Genomic DNA, 23,414 nt, shown 5'->3' on the forward strand with positions numbered 1-23,414 from the left:
TGGGATGAGATCCTCAATCTCCTTTTCTATGCCTCTTTCACACCCCTCAGCAAAGTGATATATATACACTATTTCTATATATATATAATATCATATGTATTTGTATATTACATACATATATAGACACTGTGTATATATACATAATTGTCTTGGAGGATCCCCTGCCCATACAAATTGATAAAGCCAAAGACATTCATAGAGGCATTTAAAATAAACCCTTTAAAATACAATGAAGCACAGTTGTGACAACAATAATAGATTTCACTACAAACGAATTGTGTTGAAAAACACCTGAAAACTTAGGATAAGTCTGATCCACAACTTATTTCACAATGCAATACAATAAAAGAATCGGTTCCTTGTAAAACCGTCCAAGGGCGAAGAAAATATATGTTCTTTTTCTTCAATGAAGGTACTGAGACGAGTGCGTAAAACCCCACAGCTGCGAAGGGAAGACAACAATTAGGAGGTTTGGGAACCATTACCGGATTGCAATAATATTACAAAAAAGGATATGTTTCAGAATTGCAACAAAAACTATGGTAATGCCACAGGATAAAATTCGTCGATTTGCACATGACACTAACCATAATATATATTCAAAATGTTGAAGACAGAAAGTCTGAGATAAATAATTACCTCTACATTCTTTAGTTCAAACTCCTCGTCATGAGCTAGACACAAGTTTCCAAACGTCTCACAAGGCCCACTTCTTCCAGTTAATCTATACAGACAAAGGATGAGCCGATAAAATCCATTTGTCAGCATATAAAACATTAAAGCAAGTGCAAGGTTGTAGTGAGGAGAACCAACGTACAGATCTTCATTCAAGAACAGAGCAAAGTTTGCACCTCCTCCGAGAGCAAGTGAATCGTGCAAGCACAAATAGAAGTATCTGTTTGCCCCTATTCATTTCAAAAATGGCAACAATCACTGTGAATATTAATTTCCAACTTAACAGGTGTAACACAGTATCCGACCCCCTTGCCTAACTGAACCCATTACTCCAATAACACAATTGCTTGCAAATATGGATCGATGAGACTTGTCTTAACAGAAAATAAATAAACAAAGAAAATGAGAAAGGGACAAAGAAGTTTAGCAACCAATATGCAACATGCTTACCAGTTGGTCTGAATATCCTTGGCTCGCCATATAGTGTAGTGAATACAAAGCTTTGATTTGTTCCCTGTAAGGTTGGTGACAAAGAGATATGTTAACAAAATACATCGACTAACATAACATGATTGCAGTAACATAAAGAAAGTAGAATTAGGAGCCAGAATTTTAACATTTAAGTGAAGGTTATAACCTACTTGATACTTCCTTTTTGCAGTGGGTTTCAGGGGGCATTCGATTAACCCACCTAAAACAGCACCTTTTTTATCGCCAGTAATCTGCAAGAATAACATAGATAAGGTTTCATAGAGGAGAGCTAAGCATCTGATTTTACGTCACAATAAGAAGGTCAACACACCAATAAACAAGGACCAGTAGCGCCATTGCTCTTCCGGAAGAGTGTTTGTAGTGATATGCCATCTCTTACCGTACTGCCCTTCATTCAGAAAATTACGGCACATACATCAAAATGAATAAGCAGGATTATATCCATTGTTTTGTGGATATCGGTTATCAAGTTCACCTGTACATCAGGACCCACTGACAGCCTCTCACTATATTAGGAAGGGATGCCTCGAAGAACCGATACAAATCAGGAGTAATGAAAAGAGATTCTTCCATGAGGCCGGGCATGGGCTTCTCAAAAGTATGTGGGGTCATGAAATCTTCGAACACATCAGAGCTGCCACTTGTGCTCGTCCCAGAGCCTGGTTCTCCATTTTCTAAATGGCCACTGGCGGAACTGTGTTTCTCGTTTTCTTCATGCAACCATATGTCTTCCTTTGTTCCATATCTGTCGTCATTTTCCATAGGCCTATCCAAGGGCTTGTCTTTCAAAGAGAAGCTTCTACTTCTCCATTTAAATGAATCTGATCGGGGAGATTGAACCTCATTTGTAGGCGAATTTTGCTTTAACCAATTGGGACTTGCTGAGGGTAGAAAGAAAGCAAGTACAGAACTTTGTGACTTTTCATCCTCCGTGCATTTTATAGTCTGCACACATCGAAACCGTGCGGTTAAAAAGAAATATTCCTTACCAGTTACCGCATCTAATAGTGGAGAATCAGAAAAAATGCATAAAAGCCATAACTAGAAACCCAAAAATAGGCGAGGTTTCAGTATCTTTTCTAACAGAACATAACTATATATTAACTCAATTCAACCAACATAACTCAAGTGCTACCTAAGCAATGGAAATACATAATACATACATATATATATATATATGTAATATGTGAAGAGCAAGCCAAACAGGTTACTAATGAGGAAAAGAAATGAGGATTGCATATACATAATCCCCTTAGGAAAATGGAAAAAAATCACATATTCCTAAATGAAACAATCCACTAAAACCAAATTTCCTTTCACTTTGCCATAACTAACCCCACTAAAAGGATTGCACGATTTTAGAACACCCCAAAAAGCAAAGAATCATCAAGTCCCATTCCCAACTACCAAATACCACAAGATTGTTCTTCACACAGATCCAATTTTTGAAAGCAAATCATACACAGACACTCCCATCACTAAAAAATCTCAAATCAAAGGCATGGCCTCTAACCACAGCACTTCTCATATCATTCACGTTTCTCTATCCAAACATATTCCAACATTCAAAAAGTTTAAAAATCTCAAATCAAAGGTATGGCCTCTAACCACAACAAATGCATCCGAAACCGAGAAAGAAACAAATCCTTACAGAAACACACAAAAGAAAATGCAATGAACAGTACCGGAGATTCTCGATCTAGCGCCTCTTTAGGCGCCTGCGAATCCGAAAACAAACTCGAAAGCTTATCGTATAGTTTGTCTCTGATTGCATTCATCCTTTGCTTTCCGTTCCCCGCTTGATTTTGATCCGCAACAACAAAAACTCAGAAACAAATTAGATGCTTCATTTTTAAACAATGTATTCTGATTCCGATCGGGAAGGCGGTGGAGTCAATTTGAATATATCCAAACCTTGTTGCAATCGGGAAGCGACGAATGTACAGCGGACATGGAAAAAACACCGACCTTTTTCCATTCGCGTCGGCGTGTCGGTAAATCCACCAAGTACGGAAACTAAAGACGTTAATTTGGTAACAAAGAGTCGTCTTCAGTTAAAAAAAAGGTAATTTAATAAATAATAATAATAATTACTGCAAGTAAATTAGGATTGATTAAGGAATTAGATCTTGACGTGGTCAAAAAGTAAATACCAAAACTCACTGGGTGGAAAATAATAATAATAATAATAATAATAATAATAGGGCAAAGTATGCGGCGTAGCCAGGATGTGGAGATTGAATTGACTACTAATACGTGCGAAGGCGTCTCCTTCGATATTGTGATTCACTCTGAAATTGAAAATTCCAGTGAGGTGTTGAAATCGGTCGGCGATTTCTTTTCGTTGGCGGAATATGGCGCTGTTCGGATCCGGCATGTCTACCGAGGTGCTTTGCGTTGATTTCGTTCGACTTTCGGACGAATCAAAATTCGTTTGGTTCATTTTTGTTCGTGATTGGATTGTGTGGTTGGAAATTTTCGTATTGCGGCGATTTCCGAGTTGTATTCTATATATATATTTGCATATCTTGTTCTTAATTTTGAAATTCTCGATTCGTAAATGAGAAGAGATGGAGATATTGAAGTGAGCTTCTCGTGGTTAATAGCATGGCGAGATTCTTGGCGTGTCTGCGCTGTGAGGAATATTGTGTGTCTCCGTGATAGTTTGAGATGACATTCATGTTCGTACATTTGTTGTTAACTTCCAACACGGATGTAAATGAATTGAGTTGCTTTCAGTTTCCTAGCTGAAATTCGGGAGGTGGTGTTATTCTCATTTCTTTTCTATGCAGGTTGGATTACGTTTGCTTCTTAACCCACTTAGTTCAAATATTGTTGTCCGGACAGCATGGTAAGTGCTTTGAATTTTCATAACGGAAATGTAAGATTTTGATGCTACTTTAGGATTGAATCTCCACACTTTAGAATTCAGCGTTTACAGTTGTGTCATCATTTTTCTATGTTTGTAGTCATAAGTCATCTTTTTAAAGGGAAACTGTTATAGATGATTCACTGATAAAAATATATCATGTTATTTGCAGCTGTTCTGTGGGTGTTGTCTTGCCTGTTTATTCTACATTCAAGGCCATTGAGACGAAGGATGAAGATGAACAAAATAAATGGCTTATGTATTGGACTGGTTGGCGAAAGCAAATTACTTTTGACAGATCTCTCCTATCATTTTTCATTCATTGAATCTTTTCTAAAATTTATGAAAATGATTTAAGTTCGCATGCACTTTAGACAATGTGATTTGAGCAATATGCCAATATTTCCAATATCTTCATAGACCTGGATAAAGTTTTTGTGAATTCATATTACCAAAACGAATGATTAATTTATTTTATCTGCTTAAATTGGGATTCTGGCATATCTTCTTATGTTGGCATTGTCACCATCATGGTTCATGGATGCAGTTTATGGTTCATTTAGCTTGGCTGAGATTTTCACTGATAAACTTATTTACTGGTACTATTCTGAGCCCAACTTCTTAGTTCCTTTCCTCTCGAAATAACAATTGGTGTTTGTTGACGCACTTGTTTTACCCTTCTCGCATTCAAATCCAGGTGTCCATTCTATTATCATATGAAGTTTGCATTTCTTGTGTGGCTTCAACTGCCGACTGTTTATGTAAGCTCGGTCAAAGATTCTTTTTGGCTTTTGCCTCTCATCTCTTGTCAAAAATAATTTTGTTTGGATTTTCTAGAAAGTGTAAATTGAAATTCGATCTTTACCAATGCTTACTGTTAACCTTATCCTTGTCTTTGATATACGATACATTTCTCACCTGGTTCGGCAGGGGGCTAGGCAATTATACATGAATTACCTGAGACCCTTTCTCCTGAAACACCAGTCAAGACTCGATCAAATTGTGAATTTCTGCTATGGTGAAATGGTGACTACTGTCTATTGATTTTCTTCTGCTGGATAGCTTTTTTTTTAATCGTCGATAAGTTATATAATACTGCCGAACTAATTCTACAGGCGAGATTTGTGAGCAGCTATGAATCAGAAATTCAAGTTGCAAGGGCAATCCTCACAAAGATTATGCTGACAGGTAATAGTTTCTCTCTTTACTTCAGTTATCTTTTTCGATTGTCCAGTAGCATTTGACAATGACTTAAACCATACATACTCCATTGATGATTTATTCCTCTACTCTAAAGCTAATCATGCTGCTCGGGAAATTTTGCACCCGGGCCAACGCCCTGCCAATGGTTCTGCAATCCAAGGAGGCCAAGACCCACCAAATGGTACTGCAACCCAAAGCCCTCCAGCGCAGGATGAAACTTCTGAATCAGGAGATGAAGACTGACCTGGTTTGTGACCGGAAGATACGGCATAATTTATAATTGTATGACTTTCTTACATCGAAGAAATAGATCCTTGATTGCTTTTCTTGTAAATTTGCTTCCTTTAGGAAATGGAGTTATCTGAACGTTATCCTTGGACCGGTGAAATAGTTAGATATGAGAGAAATAGTTAGATATGAGAATCTGCAAATTAGTTTTGTTTCTGGAATTCTTCATCTGCATTTCGATCCCTTGATGTATATATATGTTTGTTTCCCTTCATAATTGTTTGCTATCAGTAATGATAATTGTCTACTGCTTTTAAAATTGTTACACAGTTCATTTATTTTTGGATACTTTTAAGCTATGTTTATTCGATTGAATTCTGAAGCATCAAAATTAGATTAATAAGCAAATTAAGAAATTGTGTTACTAAAATATTAAAAAATGTAGTATTTGTAAGGGTTGATAGAGTTTTATAGGATTAGTAATGTAATTTTTGGATAAGTAGAATATATGTGAGAAATATAAGTATATATTTAAAGATCTATTTGGCTAAATAGATGGGAAAATATTGATATAGACGTGTGTGTTTGTTACGGAGTTTGAATTTTGGTTTGAGATTTAAGTAGTAAAATTTTTTAATTTGAATGATTGTATGATGATATAAATAGTTATTGATATAAATAGTTGTTAATGTTAAAATTATTTTTTTAGTATAACATAAAAAATAATAAATAATAAATAGGTGGTTGTTTAATGTAAAAAATAAATTGGATGAATAGAAAAATCTTCTAAAGTAATTTACAGCAAGAGGGAAGGAGGGGGAGTATAATATAAAGTTGACATTTGATATACAAATTTATATAAATAAATGGATATATATAATATGTGTCTCATCAGTACTGTACAGTATGCAATAGCTGACGTAATGGATTGATGGCGCGTGTTTCTGACGCGTCATTTTGCTATAAATTGAAGTCTGCTCGTTTTTTAGCAGAAAGTAAACGCATGGTGTACGTACTCAATTAATTAGCTTTTCTCTGCTGCAATGGTGTAAGTGGAGTGGAATTCCGAGTTTCGTTCTCGCTAGCTAGTTTGATGCAATCCGTGAGAAGATACGTACGTGCGCGGCATGATCGGCGGTAACCGATCTAAGATCGCTGCGGCGATCTTCGTCGGAGTGCTTTTTGGATGCGTTTTTGCCTTTTTATACCCCGACGGATTTCTTTCATTATTGCCTCGAGCTCGTCAAATTGTTGCGAATTCAGATTTGAAGGTCCTAATTACATTCTTTTCGCATGCTATTAACTGCTTACAGTTTTGTATTTGTGTGTATAGATTTGTATCAATTGATTGAGTAGAAAACACGTGCTGGCTCGAGATTGTTTGTTGATGTGAATGAAGCTGATCGAACTCGATCCTCTCTGTTAACTGTTCGTTGCTTTTATTCGTAATGAAGTATCGTTTTCCATGGGAGCAAATTCCTTCCGCGGTTTTCTCTGCGACTGCTTTTAGATATTTGGGGAATTCAACTTATTAACTGCTTACAGTTCGTATTTGTGTGTATAGATTTTTTTATCAATTGATTGAGTTGAAAACACGATGCTGACTCTAGATTGTTTGTTGATGTAAATGAAGCTGAACTCATCCTCTCTGTTAACTGTTTGTTGCTTTTATTAGTAATGAAGTATCGCACTGCTTTTGAATATTCGGGGAATTCAACTTTTTGCAGATCCAGCCATTGTTTTTTAGGTTGTGATTCAATTTTTTTGTTCTTTTTTCCAAACCAAAGAGAAAATGATATACTAGCGTGTAAAACTAATACCTCCTTTTGATTAACATAGTAAAACCTAAAACTATATATTGGAATTTATTTCTTCTCTATATTTCTTCTAAATAAGCATTAGTTATTGACAATGACAGCTTTAATGATTGGCTCTTCTTAGTTTGTTATCACAGATCTAAACACTCTCCTAGCTAATTTATTTCACATATATGAATCCTCAAATTTCCATAGGTTCCTACCACTTCATGCAAGTCCTCAGATCAACTCATCATATTGAAATCAAAGTACGTTGCTGCAACAGAAGAACAGGCAGTGCTGAAAGAGCAAATTAGGGATCTCACGGAGAAGGTCCGGTTGGCGGAACAAGGGAAAGCCAACGAGCAGAAACGACTGTTGGATTTGGGGGTTCAAAAAAAAGCTGGTCCATTCGGAGCCGTGAAGAGCCTGAGAACCAACCCCACAGTCAGACCTGATAAGTCTGTGAACCCAAGGTTAGCCAAAATATTGCAAAAAGTTTCTGTGAACCATGAGCTCATCGTCTCACTTGCGAATTCTAACGTTAAAGACGAATTGGAGGTATGGTTCACAAACATCAAACGTGTAGGAATACCCAACTACTTGGTTTATGCTTTGGACGAAAAAATTGAAAGTTTCTGCCTATCAAGGGATGTCCCGGTGTATAAAAGAGCACATGGAGATGCCAAAAATGACCAATACGATGATGGCTTCGAATCCATTGCAAGAGGTGGAGGAAACCATGCTGTCTCAGGATTGAAATTTAGGATCTTGAGAGAGTTCTTGCAGCTTGGCTACAGTGTTCTCCTCTCAGACGTCGACATAGTCCACTTACAAAATCCATTCAAATATCTCTACAGGGACTCAGACATAGAGTCCATGTCTGATGGCCATGACAACGAGACAGCTTATGGATACAACCATGTTTTGGATGAACCTGAAATGGGGTGGGCAAGGTTTGCCCATACAATGAGGATATGGGTTTATAATTCTGGATTCTTTCACATAAGGCCAACAATCCCCGCGATAGAACTTCTAGATCGTGTGTCTAGAAGGCTATCCCGGGAGAATGCTTGGGATCAAGCCGTATTCAATGAAGAGCTGGTCTTCCCGTCTCATCCTGGTTATGAAGGGCTTCATGCTTCGAGAAGGACTATGGATTACTATATGTTTATGAACAGTAAGGTTCTGTTCAAGACGATTAGAAAAGATGCAGTGCTGAAGAAAATGAAGCCGGTGATTGTTCATGTGAATTATCACCCGGATAAGCTTGACCGAATGAAAGCAGTGGTCGATTACTACGTGAAGGGGAAGCGTGATGCTCTGGATTCGTTTCCGGATGGCTCCGAGTAGTGATTTCGGTACGTTGGCTTAACTAACTTTTTTGATTTGAAAGAGTTGGTTTTACACTTGAGTTATATGGTCTCTATGTTAGTAGTAGTAAGCATGCTATTAAGATGGATACGTGATAAATTGTTCTTTTAAGTTAAATGGCAATGTATTTGGTTTCTTTAAGCACTATTTTGTTGCTGTTACTATGCTAAATTTTATCACACGATGTAACACGTGAAACATAATTTCAATACAAAATATATTTATACAGCACTGTAGCATATGCTTTTATTTAAATGCATATTGCATGAATTGATAGTATATGTTTTTATTTAGCACAATATATATTGTATTAGATAAGAATTATGTTGTCCAATCAGCACAATATATATATGTTCTCAAGAACCGTTCTAAGAATAGGAATTGGATTATATGGCTGAACTTATTCAAGTTGATAAATTATGTAGTATAAAATAATTATTAAACTATATTTAATCATCTAAAATATTCAACTCCTAAACTAGATAAAATTTCATATTCAATCACTGCTTTAAAAACTCTATAAAAAATTATCAGCTCAAAGCAAAAAAGATACTGAAACACAATTAACCAGATAATACCAACTAAATCCAATAAATATTATTTACACACTTGGATTGACTGTGCAGTAAGTGAGATTTCTTCAATCATATAAGCTATATATCCTGACCATCAATTTCTACCATAATCAACAGCAACACTGCTGCTGACGTTCAGTTCTAACCTAAATAAGCACAAACAAGTCTTCCTCACTTCATCCACCGAGTTCCAACCCTAAAACTAACAAAATAAGTTATGCTGATGAGCATGACATGGACAACAAAACTATCCCTCACTGTGGTAGGATTGGATTTATCTTATATTACTACACCTGTGCCTTATCCGGAAGCTTCGACAGTTCCTGATCCGCGAAATGTAGGAGTCTTCTGAGTCTCAGAACCATGTCACAATGGAAAGGCAAGGCGGATCGCCTTTCCAAATACGCAGGACTTACCGTCATCCACGACAGGGCATGGAGCTCGGCGGCTATTGCTTCGAGGATTATGTGTGTCTCAACCTCGAAATCTTTAGCCTCGGATGAAGGCATGCCCCGGCTTACTGTCTGTTTGTTGACGACACCCTTCACTAACTTGTCCTGGCTGAAAATATTGCCTCCGTAGTAGTCGACTAGACTGACAGAAAGTATCGAGGGCCACTCTTCTTTCGACTGGTTTCTGTGATCTTTCCTCATTGAGGGTACGGCTTTGGATACTACAAAGCCGGTGGACAAGGGGATTGCAGAGCCTTTGCTGTGTAGGAGATGGGCGAGCGGAGGGGAATCGGCAGTAAGACATGTCGGGAGCTGGAGAATGGAGGGAGGCATGAAACGCATGCTTGGTGACGGGATCAGGACATAGGAAGCAGAAGTTGAGCCGAGAGACTTGACGGGCGTGTATCCCTCGAGGTAGCCTGATAGGCCCGATGTGGCACTACCTTGACTCGCCGCCCCTGCTTCAAACCAAGGCTTGTATTAGACAAAATATTCCCAGATAAACATGAAAACTATAGCTTAGACGACCTTTAGTTCGACACAGTAATTAGTTATGGTTAACAGTGACTAGAGAGTCAAAAAAAGAAAAGGATATAATACGTACCGGGAGATGTTGAATCTGCTTGATGAACAAGCTGTAAGGAATGATCAATAGAGACCGATACAAAACTGATACTCTGCACCCACTGCAGCAAGCCCTTCGAATTGTCCAGCGCTGGATGCGCAGCCAGTAATTGCTTCCGGGAAGACGACTGTGCGACTCCACCTTTCATGTAAGTGGGAGCCTTGGGCGACGAACTGTATAAGGGATTTGGAGGAGGAGCAAGTGTTCGGTCCTGCATTAAACTCATTTCCTGCTGCTGCAGAGAACCGCCATTGCTACTGCCAGGGATTCCATCAGGCAGAGATCGACGTAATTGCAGAGACCACTTTTTTATGTCGGAACCCCCGGCTGCATACAAGGCCTTCTGCCACTCTGCAGAAATACAAGCCAGTTTTCAAGATTCATAACATGGAGACCCTATTGGTAAATGGGAAGTGAAGATTTAGGCATAAAAATGGAGCAGTTGTGAAAATACCTTGACACTCGAGCTCAAAGAAACAACCGATTCGGGTGATAACGAGATCTCTAGGCTTTGCAACATCGGGAGAACAGGCCTGAAGAATCTGGCACCCTTGTTGCAATAGCTGAATAAATAGTGACTGCAAGCCCTTTGTATCTTGCCGACTACTGATCCCTCCAAAGGGATAAACAAAACTGTCGAGCAATTCTCCTCTCGAGTCTGTCCAAATGCAAACCATCCAACGCCAATCTTCAGTCCATCCATAACAACAGTGAAGACTCGGGAGTTTTCTTTGATGGCCAGATGCAAAACTGTCTGAATCCATTGAATCAGGCTGAGAGGCAGGGCCATTGTCGCCACTTCCTGCAGAACTCTGCACAAAGCTAGTGCTTGCACAATCATCTGATAATAGTTTCGACGAATCAACTGTACTTCCCAAAAATGGAGACAACCCACGGTCTAAGGAGCCAGGTTCTGCAAGAATAAAAAGTGGCTCGAACAAACATCGAACTTCATCCAGAGGAAATGCATCTCCGGGTTTGTTGGGATCGCATCCAAGGGCACCACTTCTTTGCCATGAGCTTTCCCAAGCACCCGGTCTCAAGCTTGCATCGAGCTCACTATCTCTTTGAAGAGGAGCCCCCACAAGCCGAGCACCGACACAATCTTTCCACATACCAGAAACTGGTGAGGCCATTTGCATCATAACAGAGTGAGATCTTTCTTGAACGGATAATGACTGTGTGGTCTCACCTGAGGCCCGGAAAAATCGCCGGGCTTTATTGTAAACGGTGAAAGCGATTTCCTTCAAGACAGTTAGCTCATTCAACATGGGACTAGTAACTCTAAAAACAGCATCAACCGTGACAACCTGCAATACCAACTTTGGGATGCTAAATCCTGTAAGAGTCAAAACATTTGAAATTGACTCGTCTACATTAGCAGGGTAACTCAATGCTTTGGCTACTTGGCTGTGCATCATAGATCTCCTTTCTATATCTGAAGACCTAACGACTGATCCAATGGCTACAGAAGATTCAACCACAGTCTGTAGAACTGCAAGAGGCTCCGGGAAGGGGCACACTACATAGACAACCTGAATCAACAAATGAAAAGGAAGTTCAAAATTATTAGCTAATTCAATTGCTAGATCACACGGCACCATTGAAGAAGAGCAAGAGGAAAGGAATATAAAGCTGATATATTTTGCAACATCGGCAGCCACTTCATCAGATAGTCATTGGTCACCGAAGAATTTCCAATTATACAAATAATTGAAACTGATAGAAGAGAACTTTACTAAACAAAAGAAACAATCAAGTACAGCGTGAACTACTGTGTCGCAAGCAGTAGCCGTCAAAGACACAAGAAAGTTCGAAGCAATGTTATGCCTATTAACACTATTTATGCCTATGAAGCCCTAGCGGCTGGTTCATAGCAAGAACAAGTGTGCAAAAAATAGATAACAGAATTACACAGACCAACATGGAACTAACTTAGGTTTATCATGAATGCAACTGTTTCCCAGTTCCCACTACGAGGGCAGAGTTTAAGTAGTAGCAATGGGATCAGGGACCAAACCACCAGGTTGTGGATTTTATATATTGAACATGGAAAAACTCATAACCAGTATCATAATCATGCACTGACGAAATATACTACCATAATGATTAGGAGAAACAAGCATATAACATCATCCAAAACTTACAGTGCACGGTCCACCATTTCCTTCCTTGGCATTGGCATTTGCAGATGAACCAAATTTCAAGGTTCTGAGAACCTTTGACAGTGTCTTTAAATAACTAGTCAGATCCCAGCCATTGGAAAGGCAGAGAAAATAATCACTGATTGATCCCAACATGGATGCATTATTGGTATCTATCTTCATCGATTGGGGGCAATCAAGAAGGACAAATCCAGGGGTTGTTTTCCCGGAATCTATCTCCATTTCATTCCCAATACTTTGGGGTACATGTGTGCCAAGCTTGCAGGTTTCATAAACTGCAGGTAGACATTTAGTTAGAAAGACAAAGTGATAAGATCCAGACAACTCACCATTAACAATAATTTCTTAAGCCCAGAGTACAAAAAATTAATTGATAACAGCAAACTCTAAAAATACGAACAATTTGATGAGATAAGACATAGAGGTTTTTGTTTGTAATGGAAGCTTCCTTTCTTAAAAAAAATATTGCTTAAAGAGGAAACCAAGTAGCAGAAGTTAAATTGTTTCTAGATAACCCTGTTATAAAAATGTCAGCAAAAATCTTAAGCTAGTTTACTCAGAGTTCTTAAAACCACCTATTAAGCATAAGCCTATCTATTCAAAGGAAAATATTAGTTTCTATAACGTACAAGAAAAACTACCTACACTTTACTATTGAACTGCTAAAGGCATGTGTGTTGACATTTTAGAAACTTGACCAAAATCATATAAACCATCATTAATAGTCAACCAAAGTGATCATACACAACCAAGACTCTTAACAAAAAAACATGGGAAAATAGAAACAATCAACAACACTAACCAGTTCCAAGTTGCAGAAAAAAATCTGCAGCTGCTGTGGTGAGAGGATCTATATTTGGACACACAACATAGTAGCTCATCTACAAGAAAATAATAGATAGAATAATTTAGTCATAGTAGGAAGTATACAAAGTAATAGAAATTACCAAACCCTTAATAACATTGAACAAAATAAAAATTAGAAAACTCAGAAAGTGGATGTGCACCAATCAAGTTGATTGGGAATAAATTCATCAAGTCATACATGTTTGGCTGTTGCATATGGTTCAAAAGGAGCCTTTTCCCAGAGTTGCAAGGAACTAGCAGATGTTTTCAGCCAATCGTCTTGGTACCTGCATTAACTTAATCTTAGCCTCTGATATGAAATATAGTTATAACCATCCAAAATTAAATGTACAAGACAGAGGCAGGCCAATGTTTTAAATTTTAGTAGGTTAAGTTTTACCAACCCAGGGCATGTACACAAACAACTAAGTTGATGCCCACGCAAATTCTAATTATAAACAGTTTAAAAGGAAAACACACACACAAACACACAAAACTATTTTTAAGTAGGGCAAATATGAATACAAACTTCACATCACCCATGCAACATGTTCAGTGTACTAAGTGAAGCAGATAGAATTGGAAAGATCATTACAAAAGTAAAAGGTAGCATGCTTACCCAAGAAGTATGGAAGGAAATGGAACAACAGCAAGTGTAGGTCGAAACTGTGAACCCGTCTGTTGATCCAACTCTGACAGAGAAGTACCTGCTTCATCCACCCTGGTTCCATCAGCTGTGGCCAACAATATCATTAATCTCCAAATTCCAACAACACAAGGTGAACAGCTCATCAGACATTAGGCATAATCATACCTTTGTGGGAAGAAGCTCCACCAGTTGACAGAGAAGGGCTCATGGGCTCTCCAACAGAAAGTGCTACCATACTAGAAGAATCTCGACCTTCACTTACACTTGCTGCAGACTCTGCAGAAAATCCATCACAGGTCATTCCAGATTCACTGGATGGGCTACGACCCCTGCACCAATCAATAACAGATAAAGGACCATCTACACTTCTGAAGGCCGATTTCAGGGCTGCTTTTATATCTGACTGAAGCAAACTTATAGTTAAAGATGCCTGAACCTGAAAATGAGATGAGATTTTTCGTTAGAATCCTTCTGTCATTTGTGTAACTGGGAGGACTTTCTACAGCTTTGATCTAAATGGCAGAAGGCAAGCTATCTCAAATAGTCCTCACATCCAAACTTTTTGTCAAATTCAGAAAATAAAATGTTTACAAACTAGATTCAACCAACTGTCTTGATGCATTGTGCCTCTGTGTACTCTAAAATGTGGAGAACCAAATATAATACCCAATGCACAGAATCATTCTGGCTACATGAAAATTCTTAACCAATAAACATATGAATCAAAGTAGGTGTTGTGATCCTTCTCGCCTTTTTATAAATTATGGCTAAGGTAAATATGACAGGAAAAAATAAATCCTTTTACAAGATGCACACTAAAACAGAGGATAGGAAAGAAGCATTGTACGAACCCACACCAAGAAAAAAAAGAAGTGTTTGAGGAAACAAGGACAACTACAGAAAAATGGACAAACACGTCTTCAAAAGAAATCAAAATTTTGATATCAATAAATCAACCATTCAAGAAGATAAATTCCAATGACAGCCAAATCTTACATTAGCTGCAAGGGGATCAACAAGCTCCATGCCAGCAATATCCAGGGAATGAGAAGAAGCCAAAAGTCCCCCACAACCAGCATGCACCATAGAGGGACCACAGGAAAATCCCCGCCTCCACTGCTCTTGAAGTGCAAGCCATCCATAAGGGCCATCACCATAATCAGCATCCAGTGCTACATCAACAAATGAAGTGGCCTGCTGGACAAGTAAAGCAATGCCATCAAGAAGTTCCTGAAGTGGTTTTCGTAGTCCATAGGAAATCATGTTTTCTTCCATAAATGACTTATGTGACATGGAAGAGCAAACTTCCATACTTGAGGTACTCGTTTTAGTAACTTTAGGCATACTAACAGGTAGCCACACACCAACAGGTGCACTCAAAGGACCATCCATTATTCCTCCATCAATATCACCAGCTATTCGCATGGGAAGGATTTCCTTTTTCAACTCAGATTTGTTTGAAACACTATCAATAATAGTGCTTGAATCAACATGAGTTTGATTTGCAGTACTACTTCCAGACAACCCACCCAAGCCACCAGTTAGGTTAGAGGACAGTAGTGTATGCCGTAGCCTACACATGGAGGCTTGGCACGCTAAACAATCAATTTCTGTAGCTAGGGCAGTCCTTGACGATGAAAGAATGTTATCTTCTCTTGTTGAGCCTTCAGTTGCTACTGTTTGGACAGGTTTGGCATTTGTTTGACTAAAAACAGAAACCTGGGGCAATACAGTTCCAAACTCACCTTTAGAAAAGTTGTCACTACTTCCGCCAAGTCGATGCTTCCCTCTTTCAACATGGGTGTAATATTTCTTTGATTTTGAAAAAACACCAGAGTCCTTAATTTCTGCACACGCATTCCTACTTGCAGGCAAAATGGACTTCTCATCAGATCCATCACAGCAAGGAGAAGACGGTGGTGTTGCAGAGTATTTATAATTGTTAGAGCTTGAAGCAGAATCCACTCTGCAAGATTTTGGTATATATGGGCTTCGGAAAATTACAGATGAGATATCACTCTTAGGGGTGTCCACTGCCCCATATTCTGGAGCAAATGTCATCAATGCTTCGGCCTTCACAACATGATCAAACTCGGTACTGAAAGATGGCAGACTGGAAGTAACTTGATGAGGAGTAGTACTCTTTGTGGCCTCTTGATCTTTGCTCGATAAATCATCCAAAGCAGCAGGGGCTTGGAGGGTGTTAAAGCTATCAAATGTAGTAAAACCTCCAGGCAAGAGCATCTGATCTGACACATCCATCATTGAATTACTGGGACTGCTACCAAACTCAACACCTTCAGGTGGAGGAGGCATGGGAGCATGAGACTCTTCACTCCCTGGAGGCTTCAGGTAACAAGGAAAAACAAGCTGTTATTCAAATAATATTAGCAGGAATCATAATTAGAACTTCTACGATATTGGCTAGCATAGAATTATATTCAGTTGTCCTATATGCTTTATAGCATGACTGATCAGATATGAATATCAAAGATCCCCGCACATATTTAGGCATTAGTTGCCACAAGTATAGAAAGAAAGCTACTGGCTAGAATATCAAAGACCCCCTTCGTGTTATAATCTAGTTGAGCTGTAAGACCAGTACAAAGAGGATTACCTCCCCAAAAGGCAATGTATCATTCACAAAAAAATCGCCAAAATCACCAAACTCTGACAGCAGTGCTTGAATATCCATTCCGATGCCGCTATCACCCTCATCCCATCCCCAATGAGATCCAATTTGTTCACTTGCAATCCCAGAAACTGACACATTGTTTTCCATGGCACCACAATCACTCATTGAAGGATTTAAAACCACACCTGCTTGACCAAATGAATCTGAAGCCCCTGCTCGTGACCTTTTAGAACCCTGAGCACACAATAATGAAGAGGTTGTGTGATTGCACTTACTTACAAAAACTCAAATCAAAAGTGAAAGCTAAGTTTGGATTTACTCAAGTTCTGTGATTCTAAAAAAAACAGCAACAGACTTAAAGCATATACCCAGGGGAAGGAAAATTATGGAATTAGCGGCTATTTTAACATCTATTCGTCTTGGCATAGAAGTCCTGAAAACAGAAACAGGCTATAAAAACTATTTTCCAGATCCTAAAAACCTCTAGAAAGAGAAAGGAATTTACCAATTGGGGGCCATTGTTCTGCACTTGACCTAATGAAGATAAACCAGATTGCCGTGACATTATAGAGTCCGCATCTGCCTCTAAATCGCCAGCACCTAATGTCTTTTGATCTGTGTCAGTGGAAGAGCTGCTTATACTACCGTTGCTACTACTGTTGCTGTTACTACTGCTACGATAACCACGATGAGATTGAATTGCACTTGGTTCGTGTAAAGAATCAACCTTGTTATCACTGTCAAAACTAAATCAAAGCGCAGACTCAGGATGGGTTAAAATGAGAGTGAAAAGTGGAAAAAGAACAATTGAGAATCCTTGGGCTAACCAATCCATAAAGAGTGATGAACCCGACAATGTTGGACCAACCCAATTTTGCAACCAGAATCTGAAGATTAGATATATGTGTTAGCGGGTTCTGCATGCATGTATCTAGGATATGAACAAATAGATCCAAGGTTAACATTTAGTGTAAATCATATATTGACTCCTGTATCTGTATCTTACACAACAGAAGCTTTGAGTCGACATACAAGCTTACAAAATCAATTCAAACTAGCATTCACAATGTTATCCAACTTCCCCAATAATTATATATTTTCACTGGAACCTACTTCATGAGTTTCCAATGTCTCCAATGAAGACCATTAAGAACAAGAAATTAACACAGTGCTACTACAAAATATTGATCAATTCTACGAAGATAACCGCAAGATGTCATGGTCCATCAACAAGAAAAACAAAATCCAAACAATAACAATACCTTTTCAAAGATGATCTGGCAGAAGAAGTCTGCATAACTGGAACTAGGACAGCCTCGGGTGGATAAATAAACATTTTCTCCGAATGTGGAAGTTTGGGTGAAGATCCCTTTGAAGTACCTCTAGTGATAGCTGGAGATTCTGTACTCATGGTCTGAGGAAAGTCTCCATGTAAATTTACATTTTTTACAGCTTTATCATGGCAGCCAATAGTCACTTCAACATAGCAGTTTTGGGCCTTCAGTTGACAAGGTAGCCCAGACCCTAGAGTAACATGATAGGGAAGACCTACAATTCCACTTGAACCTCTAAACTTCCCAGAGCTGTTCACATACACGAAAAGCAAGTGTAAAAATAACTAAGATGCAAAAAATAAAGAAGCCAAAGAAATTCAGCTTTCCCCAAGAGATTTTCTTTTTTACCCAGCACATAGAATAGAGATACTTTAATGACAGAAAAATAGAAAATAAAAGACAATGCACATGCATGACATATGTCAGATACAGTTCATCAGACCTCAGATAGACTTGCTTCACAAGATCGCTAGGACAATATCCTGTGAGCTTCCCACGCATTCCATGAGGAGACACCACAACTGCAACATGAATCATGTTAATGTGAAGGTTCAAACAGATCACTTTCAGGCTGCAAAGCTGTGATAGCTTGTTTCTTATTCAAATCCTAAATCATGCAACCCACATGGGATTTTATTCGACACTTCATTCAATTGCAAAATAATATTGCTTTGAAAGTGCAGAAGAAACTTTGAGATTTCGAAAAGCCAAGAAGATTTAGAGCACAACTGAGAAACTATAAATGAACTTAGTGTAGCAGGCGAGTGTCGAAGACATAAGTCATTGAAAGCTCACTAGCGGCACTGCCTTTACTCAAACAATCATCATATTAAAGAATAACAACCTAATCAGTCTTTAAGAAAGCTGGCCCAAGCCATTGATATAATAAAATTACCAGTAATCAACTTGAAAAACTCAGAACCATATTAAAAATATATTTATATTAGGAAACAAACAATAAGCTGTAAATTTCAGACTTCCAAAATCCAAACAACTAAGAAATTTCAAATTCTGGTTGCCTATCTCAATTCAGAAGTTTTCTAGGCCAGAGAAAGCACTCCATGCATTTTAAGCAACCTTAACTTAAAAGAAATAAGAAATAGGTATTGATTCGTCTCCAAGGCACAAATAATATGTTTGGAAACAAACATAACTATACTAACACATGCATTTGAAAATTTTTAAAAGACAAGAACTAGCACATGGAACACAGTGATGACTTCAGCCTTAAAAGCTATAATAAAAATGTAATTACACAGTTTCAACATTGACACCTCAATCTGGAATTTAATGCACAATGCTCTGATAGGTCAGACTGATATCATAATTTACTGTTTAGTTTACCAAATCACAAGATATAGCAACACAAAAGCAGTTCTTTTCATGTAGAATCAGCCAATATATATGTCAGGACTTAGGAATGTATGAAGAAGCCTCAAAGATAGAAGTTTATGTCATCTTCCTACTTCATTTTTCACCAATTTGAGATAGAAGAACAGAGAGAATGTTCTTCAAAGTTGGTCATAACTTTGAAGTAGATCAAGTTAACAAGAAAAACGCACCCGGGATAGGGTCATTTGAACTCTTAGAGCTGCTGAAAAATGGTTCAATGTCACTACCTGAAAGTGCTCTGACATGCCTAACAGAAAGCAGTACAAAAATGGTTCAGAAACTTTTGTAAGAGAACATAGTGTTGGTGTCAAGAAAATTTGAAATACTAAAAATAGAAGTTTAAGCAAGGAAAGGTGATGCTAACTTAGCAGATATGATAACATGAACAAATATTGCTTCTTCCGTAGCAGCAAAGACAAACTCTGCCACAGGTTGACCCCGCCTACAAAACAATAATAGAACTTCTGCATTAGGTCTCCCACAACTTCTCAATCACAATGACTTCTTCGCAAAAAAAAAGGATCTCCAGTCTGAGATGCAAAATTTTAGCCAAAAGATAGGGGAAAAAAAAGGACATAAATATTCACAATTTAGCAGGACGGAAAGTACAAACACCCAAGGAACTATTGCATAAATCCATTTGATACTGTTTACTGCTCATCATTCGAATAATAAAGTATCATTAAGATACATAAGTCCAAACATTATTAGCGCCAAATAGTAACCTAAATAATTCTTCATTCTGGGTATATGGATGATATTTTGAAAATGCATCACCAAACCGCAGGTAGGAAAGCCCTTTAAGAGATCTGTCAAATGAATAAGAACACAGTTAATTAATGATCATCCATGTGAATCAATCACAATAGGGGAAAGAATAACCTTTCTATACAGTTTCTCAATGCCAGGGACAAAGCAGCCGCAACTTCTTCTGAGTCACCAGGGGCTACCCAAAGCCCAGATGCAAGAACTTGAATGGAAAATAGCACAATATAATTTAGGCATCATATCCAAAATTAATTGGTTCAAGGAGTAGAAAATGCAGCATAATATGTGAAGTGGAAAAGGGTAAACTTTCCAAACCATTCATCAAGCAAGATAAAATACCTCTCAATCTAGCAACAGCAGGCCTTGCATTCTCAATGACACAGGAGTGCTGGCCTGGGAGAAAGAGCCAGAGCTTAATTTTTTCATCTACACAACAAAAGAAGTAGCCAGAAATCAGACACGGACAGAAGCTATGTCTCAACATAATGTAACCCTTAATTTTTACCAGGATTATGTAAGCCCTGGGACGGGTCCCAAGGTCCCATAAAACAATTTGTCCACGAGCTAAGAAGCTCTTCCTTCTGCAATTGCAGATGTGCCGAAAGCACTGCCTCATTTGCTACTTCTTTTTGGTCCACTTTAACACTTCATACATCAAGTATATGGAGTTAGCAATAAACTTATATTCAAAGCATATAAGCATTTGAGTGCTCCTTGACAGCTACAACCAGTATACTTGCAAGTGTAAGACTTAAGTCCGGAGTCCAGTAATTCAATTAATTATAACCTTCCTCATAAATGCCAAACATCTAAACAAGTTAGGTACACAGAAATTCAAAGTCCTAACCGAGTTAAATGACCACTTGGATCACTAACAATAGTTATTTACAAAACAAACTTTCCCATTACTCATAAATCACAGCCCAACAAACAAAAGTGAATCCACAAGTATACCTCTTATCAGACAGTGCACTGAATTCAAAGTCATTGGGAATAAACTGAAACCATGATATCTGATGCAAACCTCCCTGGAAAGTCAAACAAGATTGTTCAGACGGAGATATATTAAAAAATAGAAAATAAATTCATTATCTAGAGGTGAAAAAATCATGAGAAAAAGAGACAAACTATAATGTATTATACATTACCTGTAAAATAATAAAATCAAAATATGTAGCTGTCACACAGAAAATAATACAGGTGTGGGAAGAAATTGCTGATATCAATACACAGTGCCTAAGCAAGAACTTAAGAACTCAGCAGAGTAAATTATAATTTTCCAATCCACACCAGCTAGCAACAGTGGAAAATTTTCAGCACACTTAGTGAGCAAATAAAAACTGTCAGTTTTGACAGATCTAATTCCATGATATTTTCATAGGTTCCCCATAAAGGTATAATACAGGTGTGGGTTGAATGTCTATCAGTGCAAAAAGCAGTCACTTATTCAAAGTATCCCTATTATCCAAGTAAATTACTGACTTTATCATATCAATGGAAAGGAATAAAAGAATGGAATATATATATATATATATATGCCATGACAACAAAGAAAGATTCTCAAGAAGGTAAAAGAAAACCTATATCTGAAAGCCATGAAGTTCCCCTGTAAGCTGACACCTAATACAATTCAAAAAATAACCAACACTATAATATAAGTATTGCTGATGGCACACAACTCATTTTGGTTGGTGTAGCATAAATAATTTTTGGAAAGGTTTTCTCATCCGTACTAGTTTAACTTAAACTATAGAACTTTAAGCAAGCTATGGGTGACAACCAAATATGACAAGCAACTTCAGGAACCACAGTTTACAATATACACAGACAGTGCCTTTATAGACCTTATGTAAAGAGGAAGAAGAAACTGGATTTGAGAAAGTGCCAAGTCCTAAAAACCAATCTAAATAATAAAAATAAGCATAGTAAGCATCAAGAACTAACCAAAAAACAAAAGAAGGATAACTTAGATTGATATTCTACTGTAACTGGAATTCTAAAAAAATGTTAAAACTGTCATATATTCCACATTGGAAGAAATATTTGGGGGAAGGGCAATTAGTTTTAAGTTGGAACTTGAATACTTCCTTAACATGGTATCATTTCAAGAAATGTTAAGACTCTCAAGGGTGAAGCCACTTATCACCAATTGGTTTTAAGGTTTTAAGTTGGAACAGGATCCTTTCCTAACATAAACTAAATATGCAGCCAAAAAAAGCATGCAAGAACTTACGATTTTGAATATATTAGTCCACATCTGCAGTTAGCCTTCAGCTAAGGAAATGTTCTTCACCGTCCACCACAGTTATTGGACTTTATACGTCATATCAAACACCTGCTAAGCTAAGTCCAGCGCGATCGACTACTGGAAAGCTGAACTCGAGCTTAAACTTAAGTCGGGCAGTTTATGCAGTCCTTTCTCCGATAGAAACCTACACACGCAATAATTCATCGAAAAAAATGAATCCCTCGGACCAGCTACAACAACGTGCTGAAACAGCTCCGATCTGATACTACGATAATTTTAGGAATCTAAGTGAAAGCGCGAGCAAAAAGTAAACACGTGGAGACGCGAACTGGTACTGACTTAAACAGAGCATTTGCCCAGCCCAGCCGCAAAATCAGAAAATCAATTTCGAGATTTCCCTTAATTGTCACCAAAAACAAAATTAGATTAAATTCACTTACCGCAGTCCGGCGGCGGCAATTCTTGAACCACCGCAGACAGGAAAAATCAATTCGGCGTTAGTTGCTCCGACAGTAATTTTATGGAGCGACGGTACTGATCGTCGCTCAATCTCAATCTGGGCGGGGGACGTCGTGGCGGTGGTGGTCGTGGGTTTCGTTCTTCTTTCCTTCTCCCAAGAAATAGGTAAAGATTTTTCCTTTTTTATGCCTGTGCACCGTGTAACCGGTGCAACGCAACCATCTTGTAAGGGTTTTTTTATATTTATTATTATTTTATTTTTTTTAATCATCGGTTTTTATTTTATTTTATTTTATTTTTTAAGAAGACAAACAAACCAAGGAAATTTTCAATTGTTTATTTATTTAGTATGTAGGGTGACGTATTCTTTCAATTTTATTACATTTAATATTTGAATTTGCTTAATTTGTTCATATTAATTTTAGTATCTACGATATAATATAATATTTTAAAAAATAACTAATATATATAAGAATTTATCTAAAAATATTACTCTAAATAATATTTAAAATAGAATTAATAAATAATTAAAAAATATATTAATAAAAATAATTATTATATAATAAAATAATTATAAATCAAGAGTAAGTATAAAATTTTTCAAATCACTCCTGTTGAGGCACCCTAGA

General features: G+C 37.7%; 4 protein-coding genes across 8 annotated transcripts; 2 read left to right on the plus strand and 2 right to left on the minus strand.

The window, feature by feature from the left end:
* Window positions 1-174: 174 nt before the first annotated feature.
* Window positions 175-3,171, minus strand: LOC127262186 (uncharacterized). Its single transcript, XM_051290754.1, has 8 exons — window positions 2,853-3,171; window positions 1,643-2,112; window positions 1,478-1,550; window positions 1,317-1,397; window positions 1,126-1,189; window positions 818-905; window positions 640-724; window positions 175-442 (listed from the first exon to the last, which is right to left on the minus strand). Exons 1-8 carry the CDS (start codon window positions 2,943-2,945, stop codon window positions 404-406), a joined length of 993 nt encoding a protein of 330 aa, XP_051146711.1. The 5' UTR covers window positions 2,946-3,171; the 3' UTR covers window positions 175-403.
* A 204-nt stretch (window positions 3,172-3,375) lies between these two features.
* On the plus strand, window positions 3,376-5,654 carry LOC127262187 (HVA22-like protein k). Of its 2 annotated transcripts, XM_051290756.1 has the most exons (9): window positions 3,376-3,554; window positions 3,960-4,018; window positions 4,209-4,306; window positions 4,584-4,635; window positions 4,734-4,797; window positions 4,967-5,062; window positions 5,152-5,224; window positions 5,334-5,486; window positions 5,588-5,654. In XM_051290756.1, the coding sequence occupies exons 1-8, from the start codon at window positions 3,522-3,524 to the stop codon at window positions 5,480-5,482; spliced, it is 624 nt and encodes a 207-aa protein (XP_051146713.1). In that variant the 5' UTR covers window positions 3,376-3,521; the 3' UTR covers window positions 5,483-5,486; window positions 5,588-5,654. The 2 variants fall into 2 exon arrangements, with proteins under 2 accessions (XP_051146713.1, XP_051146712.1); XM_051290755.1 differs by having other exon boundaries at window positions 3,377-3,554; window positions 5,334-5,654.
* Window positions 5,655-6,463: 809 nt separating this feature from the next.
* LOC127262185 (arabinosyltransferase RRA2-like) lies at window positions 6,464-8,936 on the plus strand. Its single transcript, XM_051290753.1, has 2 exons — window positions 6,464-6,738; window positions 7,480-8,936. Exons 1-2 carry the CDS (start codon window positions 6,595-6,597, stop codon window positions 8,614-8,616), a joined length of 1,281 nt encoding a protein of 426 aa, XP_051146710.1. The 5' UTR covers window positions 6,464-6,594; the 3' UTR covers window positions 8,617-8,936.
* A 264-nt stretch (window positions 8,937-9,200) lies between these two features.
* On the minus strand, window positions 9,201-22,998 carry LOC127262070 (mediator of RNA polymerase II transcription subunit 13). Of its 4 annotated transcripts, none has more exons than XM_051290579.1 (23): window positions 22,767-22,998; window positions 22,312-22,510; window positions 21,033-21,106; window positions 20,584-20,723; window positions 20,418-20,471; window positions 20,193-20,280; window positions 20,036-20,119; window positions 19,675-19,752; window positions 19,481-19,557; window positions 18,361-18,439; window positions 17,847-18,167; window positions 17,412-17,471; window positions 17,090-17,330; window positions 16,567-16,818; window positions 14,946-16,295; window positions 14,115-14,385; window positions 13,920-14,034; window positions 13,500-13,587; window positions 13,257-13,335; window positions 12,437-12,729; window positions 10,744-11,824; window positions 10,269-10,640; window positions 9,201-10,125 (listed from the first exon to the last, which is right to left on the minus strand). In XM_051290579.1, exons 2-23 carry the CDS (start codon window positions 22,333-22,335, stop codon window positions 9,500-9,502), a joined length of 5,847 nt encoding a protein of 1,948 aa, XP_051146536.1. In that variant the 5' UTR covers window positions 22,336-22,510; window positions 22,767-22,998; the 3' UTR covers window positions 9,201-9,499. The 4 variants fall into 4 exon arrangements, with proteins under 4 accessions (XP_051146536.1, XP_051146535.1, XP_051146533.1 ...); XM_051290578.1 differs by having other exon boundaries at window positions 17,090-17,321; window positions 20,418-20,504; XM_051290576.1 differs by having other exon boundaries at window positions 20,418-20,504.
* Window positions 22,999-23,414: the final 416 nt, after the last annotated feature.

This window comes from Andrographis paniculata, unplaced genomic scaffold, assembly GCF_009805555.1.
Source record: "Andrographis paniculata isolate CXL003 unplaced genomic scaffold, ASM980555v1 Contig65END, whole genome shotgun sequence".
Taxonomy (NCBI): domain Eukaryota; kingdom Viridiplantae; phylum Streptophyta; class Magnoliopsida; order Lamiales; family Acanthaceae; genus Andrographis; species Andrographis paniculata.